The following is an 18691-nucleotide window of genomic DNA, read 5'->3' as shown; positions in this document are numbered from 1 at the left end:
TGGAGGGTTGGGATGGAGGAGAGGTGGAAGGTGTCCCACTGCTGTAGCTGGAGCCACCCAGGGAGCTCTGCTGTCCCAGGATAGCAGCCAGGAGGACTTTCCATCTCTGTGCACGCTGTGAGGGGTCTCGAGGTGGGAAGGAGGGGGCGTGTGGTGCTGCTCAAAACCAGATCCCACTGGGGCAGAGCATCCAACCAGGCCCTGCTCCCACCCTTGGGCTCTCCTCCAAGCCTCTCTCCAGGGCCCTTCCAGCTGCTGCAGCTCCCTCCCATCCCTGGCCCCCACAGTTCCCCTCAAGACCCCATGGAGATAAGAGCTGGACCCAGCGTGTTGGTATACATCATACATTTATTAGTGAATATCCCTCTCAAAATCAGCCACAACATTAAAAAAAATAATGATTGCACTACTTGGTCAAGCAGAACTAGCAACTTTCATTTTAAAAAAAGTACAAATCTGTTAAAAATTTCAATCAGTATAATACACATATATATAATACAACATACTAGTTATGTTAAATGCTACAAAACCAATATGATTCCAATGGAATGGAAAAAAACAAACACTTTTAGAGCTTTAAGAACCTTTTTTTCTATATATTAGCCTTTTTTCAAATACATACATGGGAAAAATGAGGTAACTGTAAAATGTGCAAGTAACAGAGCAAAAAAAATTATATATATATATTTATATATATATATATATATAAAAACTTTCTAACACAGAACACACGTCCTAGCACCTTCCGGGGAGCCGCGGGGAACGCGGGGGTCCCACCGGAGGGCCCGGGGACTGGTATAATAGAACAGTAAACAGTCCACTATCCCACCACAGGAATTCATTGGTAAACAGTGGTATCTACAGCGCAGTCAGCAATCACAAACACCCTAAATAATTGTTTTTTAGTATTTTTTTTGTCGTTTTTTCTTTTTGTTATTTTTTTTTAAATGATACTTTTAGCTGCTCATTGGAATAAATTCTGCAGCACACGAGCTGTGAGCTTTCGAGTCGCCGTCAAAGGACCGTAAGGCTTTCCTGGCTCCCTGGGCACCGCGAGGGCGGGAGGGGAGGAGGGGGGCGTCTCCGGGGGCACGAAGCCGGGGACTCCTTTGGTTATCTGTCACTGAGTGAAGGACGGGGAGGGGGCCGGGGTCCTGCCCAAGGGGCACCGAGCCCAGCGGTGCCGGCGCCCATGCCACGGCGGGGCCCTCGGCCTCGACGCTCCGCATGGAGGGCGGCCGCCGGAGAGGTGGGAAAGGGCGGCGAGGGGGAGCCGGCCCGTAGCCCGCCGCTGCTCGCCGCCCTCCGCGCCAGACCGGGCAGCGACCGGAGCCGGCCGACCGGTGGCTGGCACTGCCCTCCGGCCCTCGGCGTGGGGAGCGCCGTCGTGCCCACCCACGTTCCGGGCGCGGCCCCTCACCTCGCACCCGGCCGAGCCACCGCCGGGGGCCAGCCCCGTGCCTGCCCCCCGCCCCGCGGGGAGCCGCCCCCTCCCACCCCGGTCCCTTGCACACGCCGCCGCCGCGGGCACGGACCCCGCGGGGACGGCCCTGAAAGTCTCACGGTCCTGCTGTGGCGTTGCGGACATGTGCAGTACAGTGCATGGCAGTATCAGCTGAGCACAAAAACCCCTCTCCCCACCCCCCTCACCCCACAGCCGGCTAGACGTAGCCAAGACCACGTTCCAAGCTGGTCAGACATGCATGCATATTTGTGAACATTTACATAGGGCTGGCGTCCGCTCGGAGGCTCCCAGGCGTCAGCGACGCGCCACGAGGGGAGGGCAGTGCTCTCACCACCGGCCCTGCCACCGCCTCCCGTCACCCTCCTCGCTAATTAATCATGCAAAACAACGGCCACGCGGGATTGATGGAGCCGGGCAGCGGCGTGGCGGCTTCTCCCCCGGCCCCTGCATGGGCAGAGGGGATACGGCGGCAGGGGGGCCGCTCACAGCTTCCCCCGCACCAGCCGGGCCAAGGCCTGGGTAGCACTGAAAATACTCCACGAGGTTATGAATAAACCCCCCCCGGCTCCGGGGGCCACAGCCCAGCCCCTTGCTGCCCACCGGCCGGGGACACCGCGCCCGTCCAGCCAGCAGGACGGGGCACGGGGCTACCTTGATTTACGTCGTCGGGACAGAGAAACGAGCAGGAGCCGGGGGCTGGGCAGCACACCGGGGACACCACACGCCCACGGCCCCAGGGACGAGGTTGGTGTCCCCTCCTCAAGCCTGGCTGCCTTGCAGGATGCCACATGGGCCTGGCCCCGGGAGCTGCACCGGCCGGGCACAGGGGAATGAACAGGGAGAAGGGCCAGGGCTGTGCCAGCACCATCCTCCCACTGGCAAAAGACCCCAAGCAGCCATAGCCCTCTGGGAGCTCCCCAGGGCAGCAGAGGCAGGAGAGGGGCCGTGCCGGGCTGCGTGCGGGAGCGGGGACAGAGGCATTCCTGTGTTCCTGCCTTTCTGCCCCAGCCACGCCACGGGGTTGCTGGTGTCCCACCTCGGCCGCACTCCGCCAGCCACCTCCTCCGGCTCTCCCCGGGGCCGGCCCGGCGCTCCGGCTCGCAGTGCTGCCGGCATCAAACCCGCAGCGCTCCCTCCTCTCTCCTCCCCGCGTCCTCCGAGAGCAACGCCGAGGGGAGGAGCCGCCTGCACGCCCCTGGGGCAAACGGTCAAGGAACCAAAAACTTGACAGAAATAAAAATGAAACAAGGAAAAAAAAAATATCGTAAAAAAAATAGTGACAAAGGGAAAAACCACTAATTCCCTAGCAAAGTACAAAGACCTGGAAAGTGATGGAGCAACAACAGCGTCTTTGGAGCACAGAGGGCACGGCCACGCACCTCCCGCCTCCAGCACAACACGATTCGGGGCCCTGGGAGCGCAGCGGGCAGGCGTCTGGCCGAGTCCGTGCCCTGGCGGGGAGGAGGAGGGCTGGCCGGGAGCCCGGACTGCTCAATGCTCACCACATCCGAGGAGAGGCTTTGGGGAGGGGGGGTAAGCGCAGGGTCAAGCCCTAGCAGCGGGCAGCGGCCCCCGCCCCGGCCCGGCGTCCTCGTCCTCTAGCGAATTGTGCGGCACAGCGCCTGTCAGCCTCAGTCCGCCTCCCGCTGCACCTCCGACGCGTCCGCCCGGCAGATCGGGCACGTGCGGTTCGCCTGCGGGCAACCAGAGACAGAGGCAAGTGAGCAGCACCACATGGCACCCACTGGACCCACCATGCACCGCTGGCAAGGCTGGAACCACATCCCAGGAGTGGCTTACCCAGCCTTGCACAGTGCTTGGCCCCAGCTCCCAGTGCACGCAGGGAGGGAACTGAGGCCACCCAAAAGGCAGCACCCCACCCCCACGGCACCCCAGGGAGTCACCCCGCTTCCCACAGCTGGCACAGGCAGTACCTTTAACCATTTGTCGACACACTTGGCGTGGAACTCGTGGTTGCAGGGCAGGACGCGGAGAAGCTGCCGGGCCTCGAAGTCGCTGAAGCACACGACGCACCTGGGGGAAGCAGCCGTCAGTAGGGCCCCATTGCCGGTCACAGCCCCCCACCCCTCACAGGGTCTGCTCAGACGGGTGGCTCACTCACAGGGTCTGCTCAGACTGGTGGCTCTCAGGGTTGAAGCGGTAGGATGGGAGGTGCTCGATGTCTGCTTTGGTGAGTCCCCGTGGCTTGGCCTCCCCCAGCCGCTCGGCCAAGTTCAGCAGTGCCTGCAGGGAAATGCAGAAGCCAGCTCAGCTCGTCTCATGTTCTGGCACAGCACCCCTCCAAGGCTCTCTCCTCCCAGAAGAGCAATCAGCAAACCCCCCCCAGCTCTCCCATCCCATCACTGTGGGGAAGCCAAGCCGACGCACCTCATAATTCTCCATCTCTACGTCATCCACGTCCAGGTCTAAGCTGATCGTGGGCCCCACGGCCGTTGGCGACACAGGAAGCATAGAACTGGGGGGGAAGGACAGGGCAGTCAGCATGGGGCCACAATCCCCACCCTAGCATCCCCAGGGGGCAGAGCCCTCCCTCTGTGCCAACACAGTGCCACTGTGGCCCCCATCCACAGTGCCACCCCTGCCCTACACATCCTACAATATCCCCACCAGTACTCACAGGAAATAGGGCAGGAAGCTCGGATAGTACGGAGGAGGCGGCGGAGGGGGTGGCGGTGGGGGCAGCGCCTGTTGCAGCCGGTACCGCTGGGTGTTCAGCCGCCGGGGCATCATATGGGGGTATGGCTGCAGGGAGAGACGGGGCACTCAGAGTCATCCCAGCCCTACAGTGTCCCCAACCCCTCCACAGGACAGGGACTCACCACGCCAAATGGCAGTTCTTGGTGCAGCGGGTCGTGGGGGAGGTAATGCAGCGGCATGGAGGGCGACAGTGTGGGAGCGTGGTGAGACGGAGGGTACGTGAAGCCTGCGATGGGGTGCTGCTCCCCTCGCAGGTCCACGTCATTGTCTATCCTCTGCAGAGGCTGTGGGGGAAACAGTTAGGCTGAGAGGAGCATCCCAAATTACACCTCCCTGACGCTATGAAGACAGAGGCACCCTGGGCACCCTGCGTGCCACCCCCAGCTTAGACCCACAGGGGTTGCAGAAGGACAAGACCCCAAAGCGGTGGGCGCGTCACGTCCCCAGCCCGTCCCTCCACCCCAACTCACCATGCGTGGATGCTGGGCTTGGAGAGGTACAAACTGCCCCAGGGGGGCCATGTGGGGCGGCTGGTGGGGGGGCACTGGTGGCGGGGGTGGGTGCAGGATGTAATGGTCGCTGGAGATGATGGGGGGGAATGTCTGGTAGGAGACGGGAAGTTGTTGCATGGCACATGCCTGAATCAGCTGTGAGGAGAGACAGAGAGAAAAACAAGGGTCAGACACCCCTGCCCCCCTCCCCAGGGCCTCCGAAGGACCCTGTGTTCCCAGAAACTTGCACTACAGTGGGCTTAGGTACCCACACGACTTCTGGGCATTCACAGCCCAGGCTGTCCCCAGGCGTCCCCCGCTGTGACTCACCGGGGGTGGGAGGCAGCAGAGCGGGTAGTGCTGTCCACTGAACATCACTGAGCATGCTGGGAGCTGCTGGGTGCTGCACCCAGGGATGTGCTGGCCAGCGTGGATGGGGAAGCCTTGCGTCGTTACGGTGGTAACCGTGTAGGAGAGAGGGACAGGTCCCTGGTGCACCTGAGGACAAGGTGCCGAGGGCACGGTCAGGGTACAGCCCTGGCTGAGCTGTCCCTGTCCTGACAGGGTCATAGCAGGACGCTGGGCACTCAGCACTGGGACAGAACACCTGGCATGCCCATCCTGCTGGTGTGGCCAGAGGAACAGGCTGAGTGAGGGCTCAGCTTGAGGGAGTTCTGGACCCCTCTTTCCTCCTCACAGACAGGCTGACACAGCCTCCAACACATCACCATTACCATGGATGATGATGACAGTTGTCACATGAACGACCCTACGAGGGGACTGTCCCCAGCCCCTGGCAAGAGGGACCACCCTGGCAGAAGGGCCCCAAGATTTAAATGCTAAGAGAACAAGAGCACCAGCAGGCTCAGGGCTGGGCGATCCCAGCAGCAAGTGCCTAGAGGGGACCCAGGGACAAGTCACCACTCCAGACACCAAGCCCAGTGCCATCATAGGATCACACTTAGGAGTGAGGCTGGGGGCTGCAGCACCTACCTGGTCATGCAGATCCACCATGAATGGGTTCTGGTGGGGCGGGTGAGCGGCTGGGTGAAGCATTCGTGGCGGCGTGCTGGGAAGAGCGTAGGCGCGGGGCTCATCTACAGGGATGTGCGGCTGCTGGGGGAAGGCAGGGTGCACCTGGGGCTCATCCTGGCCCAGCAGGGTTGCCAGAGGTCGGTCGCGTCGTCCCCACTGACGCCTGGCAGAGGGGCTGCGGGGCCACCGCAGGAGAGAAACAGAGCAGGAGTGACCCCCCAGGCCAGGGGGGCACCACAGCCCCAGGCAGGATGGACACAGGAGGATCAGTGCCAGCCCAATGCCCAGGGTGAGATGCTCAGGGCATTGTGCCAGGCCACATCAGGCTGGGCAGCTCCAGAACCAGCTTCTCTGCTCACCCTGCAAGTGCCCTCTCCGTGTCTGCAGCATAAAAAAGACCCCTGCTCCCCAGGGACCCCTCACCTGGGCCAGGTGGATGTGCTTCCCTGTCAATGTTCCCCCAAGCCCCACTGGGAGCCAGTGCCTTGCCCCAGCAGGACCAGGGAACCGGCCCCACGTCCCCACGTGTCACAAGGGCCAGGGCTCCGCACCACCCTGCACCCCGTACCTTCGCCGGAGGTGGTCGGGGCTGCTGCAAGGTCCCCCCGAGAAACGGCGCTGGGCAAAAGGGGCAGAGGGCGGCCGCCTATTCACTGCCAGTTCCCATGGTCGCATTGGTGACGTTGGGAGACGGATGGGCACACGGGACCTCAGGCTGCAGGCAGGGCAAGATACCAGCACCTTGAATTCTGCAAGAGGGACAGCAGGTCATGGCACTGTCCCCCCACAGCTCAGTCTGCTGCTCCATCCCCACAAGGATGGTGATGCCGACAGCTGGAGCTCTTGCTGCTCCTCCACCTAGAGCTGCACCCACCCCATCTCCTGGGGCTGGATATGGCACTGAGAGGGGCTAGGAAGAGCCTGTCCCCAACCCCCTTGTTACTGGCCCTCCCCTTCATGGCCAGAGTCACCCCCCCCCCCCATGCACGATACAGACACAGAGAGAGAGAGAAGCACTTATTTTTGGCACAGAGGAAAGAAAGTGATGAAGAGCCCTGTGGCTGAGGCAGCATCCCAGCCTGCTCACTGGCCAACAGGGAGCCTGAGCAGTGGCATGGGGAGTTCCCAGCAGGTCCTTGATGCTGCTCTGTGCTCTGGGGGGTGCTCTTTGTTGCTGATCTCTTGCACATCCTACTCTGGAGTGATACTGCTGCCCCAGTGACAGGCGCGGGGGCTGGTGGTGGCAGCGAGGCACATGGCCCTTCTCTGTCAGGGCTGTGCACTTCAACTCCCTGCTGCAAACAGGGTGCAGCCACACATCCCCATGGAGCAGGCGACAAGCATGGGCTCTGCTGAAGCCAAGCAGGCAGCTCTGCTCCCCCAGCTGCTCCCCAAGGCAATGGGACAGGGGGAACAGTGCCCTGGCCCTGCCCCATCTCCCCTCCTGCACCCAGCCTGACTGGTGTTCCTGTACCAGAGCCCCCTTCCAGGACTCAGCTCGAACCCTCAGCCCCAGTGAAGCCTGGCACTGCACAGAGGAGACATCTGCATTTGGGGCTGGGCTTCCCCAGGCTCTGCTTTCCCAGGTCCCAAAAGGGCCTCCCTTGGCTCTGTGTATGTCCAACATCCTCCCTGGGCACCCTCCCACTGCCCAGCTTCCTTCAGCCTCCACAGGCCCAGGCCAGCACACGGCAGCAGCCACAGCCTTGGGACTGCAGCCCACCTGCCCCTAAATCCAGCTCACTGCAGGCTGGTGAGGTCCCCCTGAGAGCAGCTTCTTTAGCCTCACCTCCTCCTCAGTGCCCATGGCAAAGACACACTGGGGACAGAAAAGACAATTCAGGGACCTGGAGCCTGGGGAATGCTGCTCAGAGGGGGGATGTCAGCCCAGCAGGGAGAAGCTGCAGTGTCACTTTTGGGTGACAACATATCAACAACCACCGGGGCAAGTCCCGTGCCACACACAGGTCTCTTCTTATCCTCACCCTCATCTCCACACTACTGTGGAAGCTGAAAGCAAATTTCTCTCTTTGTTTTGGCAGGAAAAAGGAAAAAAAAAAAAAAAGGCAAAAGCCACAGCCTGAGCCCCCCAGGAACCTGTCTGTGACTGTCACCAGGAAAGGGTGGTTCCTGGAACAGGAGGTTCCTTCCACACGGAGTTTATTCTGCCCACCTCAAAGCTCTGCCCAGCTGCAATGTGACCCTGAGTGGGCTGGGGGCCAAAATGCAGCAACAGCCCAGGTTTAACCCCACTCTGAAGAACCTTCTCTGAGGTGTTACTGCTTCCAGTTCCACATCCTCACTCTTGGAGCACACGTGGTACCAAGGTCCTGTGTGATCCAGCAGGGACCTTCCAGACCAGGCACCACCAGCGATAGGCTTGGGGATGGGTAGCACGTCCGCAGAGGAACACTGAAGCCATACAGGGGCTCTCCTGTTCCTGGGACCACCAGAGCGGGGGGGCTGCCTGCGCCCTCGGAACCCCAGGACAGCATCCCGAGGCAGGACGGCACCCCGACTTGCGGGACAGTTTTGGCCCGGCCCCCGTCCTGCCACAACCAGCACCCATAAGGTGCCCACCCTCCTGTCCTGAGCGGGCACACCCGGCTCCCTCCGCGCTCACGCCGAGCAGGGTGACCGCGACCCGCGGAGGCCACCGCAGCTCCGAAGCGAAGAGGATCGCGGTCCCGCAGCCCCTCGGAAGGGCGGAGGGAGGCGGCTCCCGGGCCCCGCCGAGAACAAAGTTAGCAGCGCGCCAGCGCTCACGCCCGGTGCCATCTGCTCGGGCAGAGCCGGGCTCCGAGGCTGCCGCCTGCCCCGGGGGTCGCTGCCCACCCCGGCTGGCCACCCCGCCGGCGGCTCCGTCCCGGCACCCCCGAGCTCTCCCCGAAGCCCCTTCCCCGCCGTTCCCACGCTGAGCGCCGCCAGCTCCCCCCGGGAAGCGGGGTCACCGCTGGCCCGCCGCACCGGCAGGCCCCTTCGAAAGGCCCCGAACCCCGACCCCCAACCCGACCCCCCGGAACGCCGATCACGGGTGTCCGGGAACGGCCGGCGCCACGGGCGGGGCGAACCAGCACATCCCGGAGGCGCACCGACGAAAGCAACCCACCGTGCAACACCCCGGGGAGGGCACCGCGGCCACCGGCACCCGGGAGCGCACCCCAGCCCGCGCCCCCCCCGCCGCCGGAAGCCCTGCCGGTGCCGTGCGGAGGCTGTGGCTTATAAAGAGCCGGCCGCTCCCGGGGCCCATGTGCTCGGCGCCCAAACAAAAGCAATAAACATAAGGCGGCCGCCGGGCTTCCGCCGCCGCCGCCCGGGGGCAGGTGCTGCCGGGGGTCCGGGGGCCGGCCCCCGCCCCCCGCCCCCGCTCCCGCCCCCCCCGGCCCGCACGTACCTGCACCGATGGCCTGGGCCCGCCGCTCCGGTGCCGCTGCGGCGCCCCCGCCCCCCTCCCTCCGCCCGCTCTTTGTTCGCCGACGCCGGGCCCGGGCCTGCCCCCCCCCCGCCGGCCCGCCGCGGCCCTCCCTCCCTCCCTCCCGCCGCCTCCCCGCCGGGCCGGCCCCCCTCTCCGCCGCCGCTGTTTCCCGGTGCCCTCTTTGTTTTCCCGCCGGCGCGGGCGGCCGCGGCGGGCCGGGGTGTGCGGGAGTGCCTGTCCCTTTAAGAACCAGCGGGACGCACCGCACCGAGTCACAGCGCTCGGGGGCACCCGGGGCGCGCGCGCCGGGCGCGGGGGGGGAAGGGGGGCGCCCGGGGGGGGGGGCGGCGCGGTGTGCGCGCGTCCCACGTGACCAGGCGTGTCACGGTCCGCAAGCCATCTTGGAGGGCGGGGCGCCACGCGGGCACCGACCCCGCCCGGGACACCGAGAAGGGGCCCAGAACGGGGGAAACCGGGCAGCCCCCGCCCTTCTCAAGGGGCTTGGTGCCGCTACCGCCACCTCGCCCCGCTGCGACAGGCCTTAAGGCTGGTGGCAACGTAAACCTGCGCCCCCCCGCATCGCTCCCGGGCCCCTGGTCACCGGGCTGGCAGCTCCGTGAGCCTGGTGGGGCCGCGGGGACGGCAAGCCCCGTGTGCCCGGAGTCGCCGTGTTTCTGTGCTGGTGGGCAGAAAACCCGGGGGTGGCAAGCAGGGACGCGGCTCCCCGCCACCTCCCGCGCTGGGACGGGAGCATGGAGGAGCTGCTCCGCTCCCGCTCAGCACATCGAGCCCTCGCCCGCACCAACAGCTCTCCCAGGGCATCTCTAGCCAGTTCAAACTTTCATGCACCAGAAAAGCCTCCTACTCTCTCACATTTAAGCAAGAAGCAAGAACTACTCGGACCATCTCCTGCACACCTGCAGCTCACCTGAGGGCTGGTGGCTAATGCTGAGAGCTGGGCACCGAGAGGCAGAGCCACTGGCTCCCCGGGAACTGCACACCAAGAGGCCAAGTCACCAGCTCCCAGGGAACCACACACTGGGAGGCTGTGCCACCGGCTCCCCGGGAGCTGTACAGCAAGAGGCCGAGCCACCGGCTCCCCAGGAGCCCAAGAGGCTGTGCCACTGGCTCCCCGTGTGCTTCAGCAGCACCGCTCAGGCACCAGTCAAATCCCCGTACTCAGGACGGTGCATCGCAGCAGCTCCACTGAGCGCCAGATGCTGCATCCGAGCCAAATTTCCCCCGGTTACAACGCACACTTAGAAATTCCCAGGTAGGCGAGCGAGCCAGCCGGCAGCCCTGATGTAATGCCTATAAACCAGCCCTCCCCTGACAGCTGGGCTTTAAAGTGCTAACAACCAAAAGGGAGCTAATTAATTTGTAGCATCACCCCTTTCAAAAAAAACCTCAGATCGACGATTTAACAATTCAGTAGCTCATTGTTGCAATGAGCAGCCAGATTCAGCTTTGCCCGATTCCAGCCCTGTGCCCAGGTCCCTTCAGGCCCCTCTCAAGGCTCTCACCTCTTCACCCCAAATCCAGGCGTGCAGGAGGAACTACACCAGGCTCAAGGATCCTCCAGGACATAGAGCATTCTGGGGCAAGATCCCTCTACCATGACTGTCAGTAGCACCACGGCCAACTGCTTCTGTCCCCATGGTAGGAGACACACGGGACAGGAAGGCAGCACAGCAGGGCAGACCTGTGATGGTGTCAGAGCCACGCACTCAGGCAAGAACTCCAGCAGGAAGAGCCAAAGGACTGAATCAGCCCAAACCTGAACAACCACCCTCCAGGTCTGTTCCACTACAGCCTCTTTGCTTCAGGAGCTGGGGACTACAGGGAAGAGAAGGAAAACAGCACTCTGTCCTTTGACCTTGCCATTGTTTGTGGGCAGAGGCAGCACTGCACCTTCACAAGGCTGCCAGGACACAGGCAGAGCACCGGCAGCAGGCAGAGGCCACAGATGGTGGGTATCTGTGCAGACACTCCCTCCAGACCCGCTCCAGCATCACCAGCTCCCCCACGGGCAGCAGCTATCGATGTCCTCAGGACAGCATCAGGAGAAGCCATCGATGGAACACAGCTCACACGCTGCACATGCTCCCTGCCCAGCCAGGCTGGATCGTTCCCATGGTACAGCCACACTGCACACGGCTACGCCCAGTGAGGATGGGGCACCACACATCCGGCCGCAGGACCAGAGCATGTGGAAGCAGCTCAACCCACACTGTCTCAGGGACACAGCCATGCACACAGACACCAGCATCACAATGCCCCAAGTACAGAGCTCTGCCTGAAAAACCATGTGAGGGGCCCAAACGATGCTATGGCAAGGCTGGTCACTGCTTCTAGCCAGGACAAGGGGTCCCAGTCCAGCCACGGAGACCTGTGACACCCATAGTGAGTGGACAGCCTTAGAAAGCTCTCTACCTGCAAGGGGCTGCTCAGGCTGAACCTGGCTGCTCCACAGCCGACAGGTGGCCCATCCTTTCCTTCAGGATAGCCAGGGGCCAGCAGGACGAAGTCTCCCCAAGCCCAGGCTCTTTAAGAGACCATCTGCTGCCACAGACATGCCACCTCCCTTGCCCCATATATAGGTCAGGTCTGACACAGGATTAGCCAGGGTGATCCAGCGGTGAGAGCACATCTCCCACTGGAGGCTTGGTCTGCCCTGTGTTCTCCCCGACACTCAGCGTGCCAATGCTTCACCTCCACATTCTCCTGGGCCTCTCACACGAGTCCAGAGAGAGAAAGAGGCCCCAGATCCTTCTCTTTTCTCCCCAGGCCCTAGAAAAAAAGCATGAAGAAACCAGCATACCAGCATCTAGCACACAGAAGCTCTCAGACTGCAAGGAGGGGGGAGCAGCAGAAGTGTCCCTACCCTATCCAAGGCCCAACACAAGCACCAGAGGACATGGGACACTCCAACATCAGCAGGGTGAAGCACTTCTCTACCGTGGAGATGGGGGAGCAAGGAGCTCCCTCCCTGCTCCGCACACCCGGTGGAGCCGAGTTCACTGGCAGTGGAGGCAGGACGCCTCCGCCGTGATCACACGCCACCCACTCCCACCCCCGGGCTGACAGCACTCCCATCAAACGCCTCCAGCCACACACACGTGGAGGATGCTGACATGAGGAGCGAGTAGCTGCACAGGCAGCGGAACTGATAACGCCCAGTTTCCTGTCGATCTCTCCCACGTGGATTCTCTGATGTCTAATAGCATGGATGAGCTGCACTGCAGAGGGAGAACTAGCAGCACCTTCCTCCCTGAGAGCCAGAGTCTGTAGCAAGCCAAGACCTCGGAGGCAGCATCCACACCTGACACCTTCCCCAACTGACACCATCCAGCAAGTTCAAAGCAGAGTGAACACTCACAAATAAACAGTAAGCTTGCAACAAGCCTTCATTTCCTTAGGACAGGGTAAATAATCTGCAGAGATCTCCACCTTCCCTAGAAGAGATCTCCACTTGCCCTAGAAACACCAGCACGACCTGAATAGCATGACCAGAAGGCTGCAGGTGCAGCAACTGGGTCCAGCTTGGCCACCTCTGTAGCTCAGCAGCATCAAGGAATGGGTTGTGTCCTCCTCTCGCCTGGGTGGCCTCTTCTCCCCTGAACAGAAGCACACTGAACTACACACACCTCTGTCTGCCCAGGCATTTTGCAGCAGCCAGTTCCACAGCTCAGTTGCACATGGGTGGGAGAAAAAGAGCAAATGCCACCATGTCCATGCCAAACCTGCTGCCTGGGTAGCCTCCCCGGTCCTTCCTTTCCTTCCTACTATGAGACACTGCAATTCACATCTCCGTACTCCTCTGCCCTTCACTTTTAGTTCTCATTTCAGACAGCCCTTTCCTAAAACAGACCCAATCTCTCTGGACAGAGCCAGCACAGGAAGGAGGGATCACCCCACTTTCTCTTCCCCACACAGCATCCCTGGAGTCCCCACCTCATCTGCCACCTCTCCACAAGCATCTCTCTGAGTCCAGCCCTCTCTCTACATGCTGTGGACAGTGTTAATGGCATCTGTCAAGTGAGCGGCCAAGGGCAGGAGCGGCCAGGCTCCAAACACCTTCCCCACTGCTCTCCACTGCGCTCGGGCAGAGCAGTTCCTGCAAAGGGATACAGGCAGAGCGAGGAGCTGGTGGATGGCGAAGAACAGTTTTGTTACCGCTCAGCAAACGAAGCGTCTCTTGAAAGCGCTAGTGACAGTCAGGAAGTTGGGCTGGGTGGTTTGTTTTGCATTTTAAGAAGCCTGCAGGGACACCGACAACCTGCAACGATCATTTTCAGAAAGGAGCTCAGAGAAACTCAGGATTTTCAGCAACCATTTACCCTCCTTTGTCCTTGATTTAAAATTTGCCAAGAGGCTGCTTACAAGATGCACCGAAACAGGGAGTGACCACTACCCTAAGTGCAAAGGAGGTTTGCTGCAATATGTCCCCATACATCACTCAGAGAACCCCACACCAGTGCCTGAGGTTGGTTTTAAGAGCAAAAACATGACTTTCAAGCTGACAGCCCCCATGCACAAAGCACGACTGTGCAGTGACAAGAGAGCAGCCTGGGGCACAGGAGCTGCCTGACCTCTGCTACAGCTCTCGCCGGCAGATTTTTATTGTTCACCACTTTCCCGAAGCACAGGCACAGAGAGAAAACCAACTAAGACACTTGGCTCAAAATGCAAACGCAGCTAGGGAGCCCCACCAGCACAGCAGGGAAAAGACAATCTGCCGGAGGGGACCGCGCCTCAGCATTGCCAGGCTTGCGGGAAGAAGGACCAGAAAGTGGACCCTCCCTTCCCAGGGGCAATAGCCAAAGACGCAGGAGGCCTGGATCACCATGACACAGGCTCACCCAAGAGGAAGCAGCTCCTAACACAGAGCACTAGAGGCCAGTCCTCTGCTCTGCATGGTTGAGCTAAAAACCTTCATCCTGCTTTCCAGGGTAGCCAAAGAAGACTCAGAACTACAGCTCTGCAGCCAGTGAGGGCAGGTCTCCAGGGACCAGCCTGCAGCTGGAAGATAATATTCCCAAGGCTTGCAACGAGCGCTGCTTGTTGGGGACACTGCTCAACCTCGCCCTCTGCCATGCACACAGCCAAGTGTGGAGCCCTCCCAAACCACCCTGCTCCAGAAAACCCAGACATGCCACATTGGACATGGGCCCCATGGGCTGCTTGTGCCCTCGAAGGAAACAGCTCCTGCCCTGAAATGCTGAGGACTTGAAGGTTGCAAGCATGGAGGAAAGGATAAGCACCATGGTGCAGCTCTGCTGCCCACAGAGTCAGCAGGCTGGGTTCTCCCAACACCCTTGTGAGCTGACAGCACAGATCCACAATGCTCCCCTCTGGAACTGAGCTGTGTCAGGGAGCCACGCAACACCCTCATGCAACTCCATGACCGTAGGGCTCAGGGCCTGGCTCTCCCAAGTTCCTGCACCAGTGTCAGAGGGCCTCTGGGAGGACTCTCCAGCACCAGCAGCTTCCTTGGATGTTTCAGCAGTCTCTGAACACATCAGACTGGCACCCTACGGACTGTGCCTGCCTGGTGGGTACACAAACCCCTTGGCCAACTAATCACCCACACACGGCAGGTGGCAAACCATGTTTCTCCAGACTGGTCCAAGCAGGAAGCCAAGGGATGGTGGGAAAATGCCGTGCACCAGCTCCTCAATAAAGAGGTGAAAACCCCAAAAGCATCCAGAAGCCAGGCTTTTCTGCCAAAAACCAGCGCTGTGCCACCTGCCACCAGCACCTCCCGAGCCATGCCCTGCGGCCGGCCTCACGTGACGGTGGAGTGGATGCACACAGGAGGAGTGGCTGTAGTGACAGCGTTACAGCTTGTGTCCAACACACAGCTGAGCCCAGCAAATCCCAGCGCTCTGCAGCTCTCCTTTACAAACTCCACACACTGCGCAGGTACAAGGGCGTCAGCGAGAGCTCAGCGCCCACAGCCCCGGGAAAATGACACCTGGAGGGAGACAGCCCAGTGAGCACAGGGCTCCTGAACTCCCTGATGTCCACTAGCACAAGGACTGGCCCACACCAAGCACCAGGGACAAGGAGAGCTGTTCTTACACCAGCCACAATTGCCCAGGGCCAGCCCCTCTGCTATTTCAGCACACATACTCCTGGCAGGATAAGCAGGACTTCACCCTGTCCAACTCTGCTCCAAGGAACTTCATATCACTCCCTGCTCTACCCTGGGTAGCAGAACTTGACCAGTTCTGCAGACATCTGGGAGAAAAGTGCTATGAGCTGAAGCCCAGCCCTTACCTGCCAGCTGTTATTTCATTCCTCTAACAGGTCCATAAACCAAGGATAATTAAATCTCTCCTAAACTCTCTTCCATTTAAAATAAAAATCTATAGTCCCTATTTCATTAGCTGGCTCTGGGTTTTACAGCTTGATCAATTCCCCTCACAGAGCCCTGGTCCCGGGCAGGCAGACGCAAACACGCAGCTTCCACAGTGAGGATCAATGGGATTCGCAAAGTCTCCTCTCCCCACTCCTTGTTCCTCGCTCAGCAAAGGGAGCCACACAGCACAGCAGGTAGGGACAGGGTGTTTCACTGCTCAGGGGAACACCACTGCCACACGTGGCTTCAGAGGTTGGAGTTAGCACCTGGCAAGAGCAGAGGCAGCAGCGATGTTCCCTCTCCAGTGAAGGGGCCCCCAAGAACACAGCCATGACCCTAAAGGCGAAGCAGCCCAGCATGCCAGCAGGGTGACATCTCCCTGTTTGCTCACAGTGAAGAGGGACAAGGCTCAGCTCCCACAGCTGACAGCTGGAGGCAGAGCCCACCACAAGCACCAGCTGGGAACCAAGAGCAGCCACCACCTCTCTGACCTCCCTGCACACAAAGCGGAAGAGACTCGTCACTGAGACTCAGGCACACAGGTTCAGTGTTTCCTGCTCTTCCCAGCTCCCTGCTGCTGCCCTGCCACACAACACCTTCCCCCTGCCAGCCCACCAGGGATCCAGATGGCTCTTGCCACCCCTGCAAGCCTCTCCCTCTGCTGCAGCAGGAGCTTCCAGAGCCTGGGAGCAGATGCAGGGACCACAGCAGCAGCCAGAACTGCTCTGAGAGCATCCAGGCAGAGCCCACAGAGTGGATATCAGAGTGCTGGGCAGTCCTTGGCCTGGGCCAGCGCCCAGGTGCCGCCCAGCACCTATCACATCGTTTCCCTCTGTTCCAGGTGCATATCCGTTCCTCCCTCCCACCTTTGCTCAGCCAGAAAGCAGCAAGTTGCCACAGTCCAAGTCCTGTCAGTGCCAGGACCCACCATGGTGGCAGCCCCAGGGGCAAGGTCCAGCAGCCCCAGCTGCAGTGAGCTCTGCCCTGGCCACACAATGCCAGTGATGGACAGACCAGACCACACCACCAGGGCCCAAATCCTGATCTGTACTGGAACCAGCTGGTACTTGCCAGGGGATATCAGGACAGATTTCTTGGACACAAAACAGCCACCACTCAGAGTGCCCAGCTCCAAGCAAGGCTGGGGGAACAAAGCTTTGCCATCCCACCGAGACTCCTCACATGGCTGCGTGCAGAGAGGTGGCACTGGAGCCTCCCAAACACACACAGGTGCCTCCTGCCTCACCTCCCATGCCAACACCTGCCCTGTCTCCGCTGGCACCGTGTCCCAATATGGGGGGAGCATGGAGGGGGCACAGCTCACCTGCTAAACCTAACCTACTGCTCGAGGGGTGTGACATCACCTGGCCAGCCCCAGAGCAGACACCCAAAGGTGACAAACAAAGGCGCCCAGCAGGCACTCCGCATTAGCAGTATTTTTAGACACCACTATGGAGCCGGCCTTATTATTTTCATTGCAACGTGCATAATTACCCACCATGCACCGCAGTGACATCAGACGCAGCCGGCTCCCCTCCGACAGCTGCTCCTCCTCCCGAGGCTCCTGCCTGGCCCCGGAGACCCACCTGCCCCGCCGGGCTCTGCCCTGCGCATCTCCCCGAGGCACAAGACCCCACCTCGAGGGGGGCCTCGAGGTCCTGGGGCGTCAGAGCCGACATGGGCGCAGGTGACAAAGAGATGGAGCAAGGCACTGGCACAGGACAGCAAGAAGGCAAGCGCAGGGATGATCTCTGGAGCCGCAGGCACATCCAGCCAGTTGTGCTGGAGCACAGGGCCGGTGCAGAGCTGGTGGACAAGGTACCAGCGCAAAACAGAGCTGCGCTCCTGGGAAGAGGGGCTGTCCCCACACGGAAGGACAGCACCTTCCTGGCCGCAGAGCTCAACTCCTGCCCGGGAGAGCAAACCCTGGAGCGCATCCCAGCCACCCACAACGCGGTCCCACACGTCCTCCGTAAGACAGGGCTGCCACGGGCCCCACACGCAGCCCACGCTGCCAGCCCAGATCCTCCCGGGCCGGTGGCACGGCTTGTCCCACTGCCACCACCCCGGGTGCCACTACCCCCACCCTGTCACTTCGGGCTCGTTTGTTTCCTACCTCCTCCCCAGGGACAACTTTCCGAAGAGTTTCACCACTTCCCCTCCCGCTCCCTGTCCCACGCCGGGGCTTGCCCCGAGCTGGCACAGTTTACCGGGTCCGGGGGAACGGCGGACGGGACACCGCGAGATGCCAAGCGGGAGGACACAGCACGAGCCTCGGCAGCAGCCCCTGACTCCCGCCCGGCCGGGGTCGCGGGAGCCCCCGAGAAGGGGCTCCGGCCGGGGCAGGCCCGGACAGCCGCCGTGGGCGGCAGCGCTCCGGCTCCGGCTCCCTTCCCGCTGCCCCCCTTGTCCCCGCGGGGCTCCCCGAGCAGCGGGGCTCCTCCCACCGCCGTGCGGCTTGCACCGGGCCTGGCTGCGCTTTACGGCCGTTTCCCCGAGCCCCGATGCCCCGGCAGCCGCCACCCCCGCCCGCCCCGGCCATCCGCCCCCTCCGCGCACCGGGCCCGGCCCGGCCGCCCCCGCCGCACCGGGCCGCGCTCGCTCCTCCGCCCGCCGCACCGGGCCCCGCCGGCCCTGCATCCGCCCCATCGCTCTGGGCCCTGCCCGCCGCCCTCCCCGTCCCGCTGCCCGGGGGCTGCCCTCCACCTTCCCCCAGCCCCGGGCCCTACCCGCCGCCTCCCCCTGGTGCCCCGGCCCTGCCCCGCACAGCCCGGGCCTGCGGCCGCCGCCGCGCCCCGTACCTTCTGGAGGCGCGCCCCCGGCGCTCGGTGCCGTGTCCCGGCGCTGCCCGCCGCTCAGCCCGCTCGCATGGCGCGGCGGCCGGGCCCGCCGGGCTCCGTGTCCGTCCCGGTGCCGGTGCCGGTGCCGGTCCCGGTGCCGCTACCGCTCCGGCCTCAGCCCCGCCTCATGGCGCCCCCGCGCCCGCTGCGTCGATGGAACCGGCCGCGCCGCGCTGCCCACCCCCCCCCGCGCTGCGCCGATGGGCGCGCCCGCCGCCTCCTGCCGTAATGAGCCCAAGAGCGGCGCCGCTAAACCTCACGGCGGAGCTCTTCAGCCGTAATGCTCCGAGTGGCAGCGCAGTGAACGCCGCCCTGGGCTGAGTTGGGGACGATCACAGAAATCACAGAATCACAGAATTATTT

General features: G+C 62.1%; 1 protein-coding gene across 5 annotated transcripts; it reads right to left on the bottom strand.

Annotated features, from left to right (window-relative positions):
• Positions 1-328: 328 nt before the first annotated feature.
• RNF44 (ring finger protein 44) lies at positions 329-18394 on the bottom strand. Of its 5 annotated transcripts, none has more exons than XM_039559660.1 (11): positions 18290-18394; positions 6278-6458; positions 5668-5884; positions 5005-5172; positions 4654-4830; positions 4306-4467; positions 4104-4228; positions 3854-3941; positions 3588-3709; positions 3400-3499; positions 329-3159 (listed from the first exon to the last, which is right to left on the bottom strand). In XM_039559660.1, exons 2-11 carry the CDS (start codon positions 6382-6384, stop codon positions 3097-3099), a joined length of 1329 nt encoding a protein of 442 aa, XP_039415594.1. In that variant the 5' UTR covers positions 6385-6458; positions 18290-18394; the 3' UTR covers positions 329-3096. The 5 variants fall into 5 exon arrangements, with proteins under 5 accessions (XP_039415594.1, XP_039415595.1, XP_039415598.1 ...); XM_039559661.1 differs by lacking the exon at positions 18290-18394 and adding an exon at positions 10648-17562; XM_039559664.1 differs by lacking the exon at positions 18290-18394 and adding an exon at positions 9104-9172.
• Between the last annotated feature and the right edge of the window lie 297 nt (positions 18395-18691).

Source organism: Corvus cornix, chromosome 13 (assembly GCF_000738735.6).
Source record: "Corvus cornix cornix isolate S_Up_H32 chromosome 13, ASM73873v5, whole genome shotgun sequence".
Classification (NCBI taxonomy): Eukaryota; Metazoa; Chordata; class Aves; order Passeriformes; family Corvidae; genus Corvus; species Corvus cornix.
Note: the sequence above shows the minus strand (reverse complement) of the source record. Positions and strands in the feature narration are given on the sequence as shown.

Excerpts from the sequence above, each read along its gene's own strand:
- RNF44 (XM_039559660.1), bottom strand. The coding sequence starts at position 6,384 with ATGCGACCATGGGAACTGGCAGTGAATAGGCGGCCGCCCTCTGCCCCT. Across the intron at positions 4,229-4,305 it reads AAGAACTGCCATTTGGCGTG|CCATACCCCCATATGATGCC; the intron begins GTGAGTCCCTGT and ends CTCTCCCTGCAG. Across the intron at positions 3,500-3,587 it reads CACCAGTCTGAGCAGACCCT|GTGCGTCGTGTGCTTCAGCG; the intron begins GTGAGTGAGCCA and ends TGCTTCCCCCAG.